The sequence below is a fragment of the Lygodium microphyllum genome, chromosome 17, assembly GCF_053477565.2.
Source record: "Lygodium microphyllum isolate KBCC chromosome 17, Lygodium_microphyllum_v1.1.10, whole genome shotgun sequence".
Classification (NCBI taxonomy): domain Eukaryota; kingdom Viridiplantae; phylum Streptophyta; class Polypodiopsida; order Schizaeales; family Lygodiaceae; genus Lygodium; species Lygodium microphyllum.
The window spans coordinates 118,363,176-118,371,173 of record NC_141151.1 but is presented as its reverse complement, the minus strand read 5'-3'; the positions used below and the strand labels follow the sequence as shown (position 1 = coordinate 118,371,173).

The 7,998-nt window shown below is 40.7% G+C and overlaps 1 protein-coding gene across 1 annotated transcript; it reads right to left on the bottom strand.

The window, feature by feature from the left end:
* Positions 1–1,999: 1,999 nt before the first annotated feature.
* LOC148022291 (serine/threonine-protein kinase AFC2-like) lies at positions 2,000–7,491 on the bottom strand. The gene is made up of 12 exons (XM_087697918.1): positions 7,181–7,491; positions 6,671–6,851; positions 6,529–6,555; positions 6,268–6,421; positions 6,130–6,181; positions 5,881–5,995; positions 5,624–5,715; positions 5,365–5,512; positions 5,170–5,234; positions 4,976–5,073; positions 3,041–3,146; positions 2,000–2,944 (listed from the first exon to the last, which is right to left on the bottom strand). The coding sequence occupies exons 1-12, from the start codon at positions 7,406–7,408 to the stop codon at positions 2,810–2,812; spliced, it is 1,401 nt and encodes a 466-aa protein (XP_087554044.1). The 5' UTR covers positions 7,409–7,491; the 3' UTR covers positions 2,000–2,809.
* Positions 7,492–7,998: the final 507 nt, after the last annotated feature.

The window sequence follows — 7,998 nt, the reverse complement described above, 5'->3', positions numbered from 1 at the left end:
TTCTTAACTCGAGCATCTTTCCATCTTATTCCAAACATTTTGCCGTAAAACCATTCATGTTTGTTAACCCAACATTATAAATTATTCATCTTTGTTTTCCACTTTGATAGACTCACTAATCTTCATTTCCTAAAGCTTTGCAATCAATTCATGTTAAGTCCTCGTTGTCTCGATTGCCTATTAGGCTCACCACCTGTAAATGTACAAGGTTCTATTAGAGTAACTCTTTATCTTCGAGCATCTAAGGGATATTAGATCATGCACTTCCTAAATAATAAGCCACACACAAGGTCCAATAGGTGATTCAAATGGGAAAAAATCTAGAATGCATCCATCAATTTCTTAACCTTTAAAGCAATAACAATTGCAAGGCAAGGATTGTGGGATTCTTTGGGCACCAAATTACACCATCCAAAGAGCTAAATGAAGGTGGTACTCCATGAAGTGAAATTATGAGTAGGTCTATGCTATACTTCATGAAGTCATTCAACTATATAGATTTTAAAAGTCAATATCATTAGATACGCGTTAGACCACAAGGATGTGCTTAAGATAACTTTCAAAACATCTTTTGGGCTAAATGAGTTTTTTGTCACGTCTTTTGGGCTTACAAATGCTCCTACAACTTTCAATTGGATGATAGATTGCATTTTCAAGCCACATAGAAGATTTGTGAGCACTTTCTTGGATGACATGATTATCTATTCAAAGAACAAGACACATCATAGAGGCCATTTGGACATTTTGTTCAATGAATTGTGTGAGCATAGGCTGATAATCAATTATAAGAAAAGTGAAATTTTTTTGCGTGAAATCCACTTTTTGGGGTAAAACAACAATCACTGCTGAATGCATTCACAAACAAAATGCAACCTAATTTGAGTTCCCTAAAAACTTGGTCTTCTCTTGTATGCAATATCCTTGGCCTCTCACACAATCCATAGTTCTTACCACATCACGACCCATCTGAAGCAATGCACATAAATGCAAAGATCACCTCAAACACCTTTCTTTTTAAGGGCAACCTTTTGCATTCAAATCATCTACCTCATGTTGTCCATGTATAAATTGCTAAATCCCCTTTAAGACTTCCATAGGCAAAACCCGTATTCCCTCACATAATTCATGATCCCCTAGCTTCAGTATCATATAAGCCTTCAGAGGGTTAGCCTGAACGTGTAGCTGCAAAGATGACCATTCAGCCTTTTAGTTGATTCACCATGCAATGTTTGATGTTGTCTATTGGATATGCATCATATCAAGACTGTCACAGCTCATCCCCATCTTTGGTAAGACCATACCAATTACTAGCCAGAGCTCCGTGGCTGCCCACGCACTGTTAAGGGCAGGCTCCTAAACTACAGCTACTAACCTACATTACAATAAAAGAATGGCCCTCACCTTTCCTTTCCCTAAACCATCAAACTGCAGATTATGCCCAGTTCAAATTGCAGCGGACAGAAGCTCTATAAATCACTTGTTCCCTTCTTTAGTGTGAATTAGTAAAGCAGCCAGACATTTAGTTGCAGAGTACACGTGGAATAATTAGAGCCTTCAATTGTAAATGGGATTTCAAATCCTGCACTTGGCAAAGTCGGCTGGAGATTTTGCCCATAGGTCAGACAAGCACCACACAACAGATGTGACATCGGCCAATGCCTTCCTTACACCTGAAAATTTCAACCCTGTACTTATCCATTTTGGACGGCCACCTGCTAAGGTTGTGAGCACACCCTTAAGACTCCACAAATCACCATCAAATCTTTCTGTCACCATACATAAGCTATTGTCCACTGTAAAAAATCTACACGGCTCCACCTGGTCCTGAACTTCACACACCGCATGGCACCACCAAGATATAGTCCTCATATAGTACCGCAAAGCTACCACTTCAAATCAATTCTACAATCCATAAAAAAGGTGCCAAGTACCTAGTCCCCACTCCACACAATCAAAACAGTTCCACCAGAACAACCAAGTCAGGTAGGACAAGCATATCATTTGTAAAGAGGAACTTCATAATAAATACAAAAAAGAGGAGTGTACAGCGGGACAATTCACAGGGAACAAACATGCAAAACTGTGCAAGCCTCCACTTAGAGAGATGCACAATATTGGGAGGCTTCATTTTGTTTGGCTTTGCATACTTTTACAGATGATGTCTAAATTCAGGAGAGCCTTGTGTAAGCTCAATACAGCTTGCTCCCATCATAAAATGTACAAGAAACTACATTAGAATGGGACATTTGACAATGGGAAGGGCAGCTAAACCAAATGTCTTGCCAGTTGAATGGATCAAGCATACTGTGCTCAAGGAAGATGCCCAGAAGGTTTTCATTCCTCCAACCCTTTGAAGGGTGCTGCATGATTGGGAAGAAAAACCAGAATTCATCCTCAGCTGGACTAAATTTGGTCACAAACTGTGGATTGCCATTCCAGCCTGAAATAAAATTTATAAAAATGACTACATTGCGATCACCGCCTGCAGGTCCAACCTCAACAGCTCAAAGACAGTGCCATGTTGAGCACCAGTTATAAGACTCGTAAAATAAAGCTGCCACCAGTTGCTGAGCCTCATAGAATGACAAAACCAACCCATGCTTGTTTCCATCAAACTTTTCCTGATGCTTTGAATAGAGGGTGTTATCTATAAGGCAACATATAAGCCCAGAAGTGAGACAGGTGGTCTTAAAAGTGCTGTTACAAGGTACAAAGTCATTCAGTGCTTTCTATTGAGGGCTACAGAACGCCAGTATAGCCCAGTCATAAGACCGCCAGAGTCTTGCAGCAGTTTTCACACCAAGTATTATCAAGAATTCCTGAAGAATGGATGATGTAGTGCCTCCTCTGCTGTCAGCCTCTTAGAAGGATCATACATCAACAACTGCTCCAGAAGGTCTATAAGTAGCCCTGCAGAGTGATCAGCATGTTGCATGACGAGACTCTGCAGATGCAAGAAAATTAATTACAAAATACTATGGCAGATATGGTGCAGATTTGAACAAAACTGCAATAAAATCAAATGCAACAATAGATGTACCTTTAGACGTGGAAGTTTGCGCACCACCCGAACACTCTCCCTTGATGAAGCACCTTCTGGCCAATTTAGTTCTCTGCCATTCCTGAAATACTTTTCAGATCTGTGCCTGGTCAAAAGGACAAACCAACCATTTGAAGTGCATTATTTAACAATATGGAAGAAATATGCATAATCACTGCCAGTTTCCAGAGAGAACAGATTGGTAACATCTGTGAAGAGTTTTTAAAAGAAAAACAAACAGATAGATGCAGTGTTATCAGAGACAGTATAAAGAACGATACACCAAATGCCAACAAAGACGTAAGTCCCAAAGCAAACCACCAAATTAAAAAGAACAGTTGCAGAGACCGAATGAATGCGAGAAAAGAAACCTGTATTATGATGCAGATATCCAAAATTTATGGAAGAAAAGCATGTGTAATGATACAGCAAACATTATGAAAAGAAAAAGAAATTATTACATCCAGCATTAGCAGAAATGTAAGAAAGGGGAAGATGTTATAAATCAAATGCAAAGTCCCAACACAAACCCAAAAGCTAGACACCATAGCTGCAGAGAGAATAGATGAGAGAAATAAGGTGGACTACACTACAGCAAGCATTGAGAGCACAACCTGCCAAAAATAAGAAAATTTAACTTCATGAAAGAAATGTGCAATAATTTGTCCCCTTAAATGTATAAATGTATGTAAGAGAGACAGACCAGTAACAGCTGTGAAGAGTTATGGGAATTTGTCCATGTAGCATTATCGGAGAGTAAGAAGGGAAAGATATGTAAACCACAAGCTGATTATAGATCAAAGTCCCAAAGCAAACCCAACAATTATACATGGAAGAAAAGCATAGTTACCTGGAATGGGGAACAGGAATGGGACCCCCTGGAACAAGGGGAAAGTTCAAGGTCAGGGAACGGAAACAAGTGGAAAGGCACATGTCTGTCTTAAGTGCCCCAAATATACCCTGCATGACCCAATTTACCCCAATTCGCCCCAGTAGCCCCCCAATGCTACAAATCTCCCAAATTACCTTAAATGCCCCAAAAGTACCTTAAATTGCTCTAAACACCCCAAAAATGCCACAAATTCCCAAATACCCATGTCCCTTTAATTGCCCCAATTACCCCTCAAAGCTCCAAATTGACTGAAATGTCCTAAAATTGACTCAATTACCCCCATAGCTCCAAATTCTGCTGAATTGCCCCAAAAGCCCTGATTACCCCAATTTCCCTTGAAATTAGACAATATAAATGGGTGATTACCTTGGAATTGAGGATAGGGCAGAAATTTGATTGAGATTTTCAAGAGTTGATAATGCATCAAATTTGAACTTTGCATGGACTCGTGATTGGCTTGTGGCTTGTCTTGACACTTTGAATCTTCAACCCGAGAGAGAGAGAGAGAGAGAGAGAGAGAGAGAGAGAGATTAGTGCATGCACATTAGGCAATGGAGATGGATGAACATACGGTAGAAGGAGAGTGACACCACCAAGAAGAAAAAAGTAGGAAAAGCGTCAAATTTTGGTCAGCAAGCTTGAAATGGCCACTCCAAAAAGGAACAACAAGGGGAACCGTAAGGCACGGGCTTAGGAACCACAGGGAATGTTCCCTAACTGTTCCCATCCTCAGAGGGTTTGGGACGTGTTAGGCCATTCCTACAGGCCAAAACGGCCGTTCCCCATTTCTATGAAGAAAAGAAAGGTGTAAAGTGACAGAAGAAGCATCTCACAAATAAGAAAGGTAAAAGACCACATCTAATTATGCCATAGACATCCAAGAATGAGCACAATCGCAAGAAAGCAGGAACTAGTTAAGCAAACTAAAATAGTGCAGCAATTTGTTATTGCAAAGTCTTCCTTCTATGAAATGACATTCTCATAACAAAAACACAAATCAGTGCAAATTTGATCTCAGTATCAAATTAAGTTTTAACACTTACATTGATCTCTTGATGATGTGAGAAGGAATAAGTCCAAGGACCCGCTCCATCATTGCAAGATGTTCCATGTTTTGATGTGTTTGGAACAAAGTTTCACCCTACACGATGAAAGGTTCATGTGAAGTCAATCCATATATATTAAACCACACCCAAAATCCATTTTTTCAATAGTAGGAATCAAAATAGAGTAGTACCGAACACAGTTCAACCAAAATACAACCCACGCTCCAAATATCACACGGATAGCTCCAACCAAGCCCTGGATAAATCATATCAACTTCAAATGTGCAGTGGCTTGTGTTGAGTAACAAATGATTCACATGATCACTGAGTCACTCTAAAGTAGCTCCAGCTCATTAGTACCCTCATTTAATACAGCAATCACTGACCTAGTATCACTTCAGGTGCTCGATAGTGCCGGGTCGAAACCACCGAGAAACTATCTTCTCTGTCATAGGTGGCACTACCAAAATCAATGAGCTTAATCGTACTCGATTTAGGAACCCGTTTTTTTTCAATCAGATGCTTTGTAGAAGTCTGTATCAACCCACAGATTCAGGCATAAGGAGAAGCTACACTGCACAGCTTGGGGAACCATGTCCAAGTCTTTCCAATTTCACTTGAATTTATTTAAGACAACGAACCAACCTTGTAGTCAGTGACCTCACCATACTCTGAGGACACCAAAAGAATATTTTCAGGCTTCAAGTCTGTGTGGATTAACTTTAATTTGTGCATGTCTGCGATGAGAAGATTGAGACCATCAAACCCAATGTGGAGCCACTAGGATTTCAATCCAGCAGACATCATGCTTAACTCCAAATAATCATCAGTAATAGAAAATAATTCACATTTCAACACAACCATTTGAGCTAAGCCAAAACTATCGACCAAAAACTACACACATGCTACAGACTCCAGAAGCTGTCTGCCGAACTCCCGGACCAAATCAACAGAGAAGGGGCGGTAATTGTTTGTCCGTAGAAAATCGTAAAGACTTGGTCCAAGTTTCTCAAACACCTGCCGAGAAATTTGCACCCTTATTGAAACAAATTCTCCATCTCAACACAGTGAAGAAGAACATAGCACACATTACAACATGAGACGGGCAAGCGAAATAATCCGCCAAAACCCAGTAAGTGACATGTACTTACAATACAAATATGGTTCCTGTAGTCAAACCAACTCCTAATCTGGACACAATGTCTGGAAAAGAATCCCACATGGTTGGCAACATGATTCTTGAAACACTTAACAAGAGGGAGAAGTTTAAAAGGACAGGTAAAACCAACCGTGATCCACTCTTGTCCCTGCTGTTGATTTCATGGAGGACATCCACTTCAATCATTGCTGCATCTCGATACTTTTTAGCGCTTCTTACAACTTTAACTGCAACAAGCTCTTGTTTCTCCAGATCTCGACATTCTAAAACTCTACCAAAAGTACCTGCAGCCAATGACAAAATTTAGCATCCCAAAATACTCACATGCATCATCAGGCGTATCTATCACTTGGCAATATCAGACCACAAAAAGGTCACAATATCAGCATACCTTCTCCCATCTTGCGTAGGATTTTATCTGCAATATATGGACCAGAAGAAACAGCAAGAAACAATTAGTAAACACCTTGAAGCACATAGCAAGGGTCGAGTAAGAGCCAGAACACATGTACTGAAGAAGCAAGGAAACATACAGCGAGAAGTTAGTGTGTCCCCAACTTCAAAATTGAAATGCCCATCCTTGTCATCCTTACGCCAGGGAGGAGAGACAGCATGAGATTTGGCAGGTAAATAATGATGCTCATAGTGAGCTGACTGATTTCTGACAGCGACATTGTCCTGACCTCTTTGCAATGCATAAAGATCCAATTCGGCCTACAAGAAATGAAGGGGCAGATCACCAAAAACTTGAGTACCACAACATTTTGAGCGAGGTCTGTACATTACAAGCCCTAATAAGCAGAGGCGCTCTAAAAGATAACCTGGGTAAAACTATCTAGAAGTGATGTGACATACGTATTTAAGATTTGGCGTGTCAATTCTAGATCTCACAAGCAGTAATGAACGATACAAGGTCTTGGACACATTTTCCCCTTGTGGAGGGTTAGATACTCCACAAAGCACATAGCAAGCGAAAGCCAAAATCTGAACATTGAGGTGTATTGCAATGCAAAAAGAAAGAAAAAAAGAAGAAGCAGACTTACCGTGAAGAGCTGGGACGCAAGTTGCAGTTGCAGAAGCGCCGCTTCGTCGGGTAAGACAGGCCCGGGGATATCCCAGCCAAGCCGGGGCCGTTTCTTGGGGCGCGCTTCGCCCGGTGCAGCGACAAGGTCGACCGCCATAGCCGAGCGACAGAAAAAGATGAAGCAGACGACGACGCAAAGCTCCGGATACGAGAAGAGGAAAGAAGAAATACGGTAGGTTGAGCACATAAACGCAGAGATTGAGAGAGGAAGAGAGAAGGACTCGAGGAGACGAAAAGCAAGCGACACGGAGGGCAGGGAAGTTGACAAACCAAAGGCCACGTATCGGCCGATCTTAAATGGCACTGGGCAGTGTGTAAATTAATTCATCTATATCTATATCTATATTTCTATATTACATTATTATATTTGAGTTATAGGCTCAGGATCTATACTACATTATTATTTGAGCTATAAGTTCGGAAGGTGTCGAAGTACCGAGGAGCTCCCGAGCTTAGCCCCCAAATCAAACCACTCGCATGATTGATTAATTGCTCACATGATTAGAGGTAGAGAGAGATTAATCACTTACATGATTGGATTATCTATATTTCTATTTTACATTATTATATTTGAGCTATAGGCTTGGGATCTATACTACATTATTATTTGAGCTATAGGTTCGGAAGGTGTCGAAGTACCGAGGAGCTCCCGAGCTTAGCCCCCAAATCAAACCACTTGCATGATTGATTAATTGCTCACATGATTGGAGGTAGAGAGAGATTAATCACTTACATGATTGGATTAATCACTCCTACGATTGGGGGCAGAAAGATATC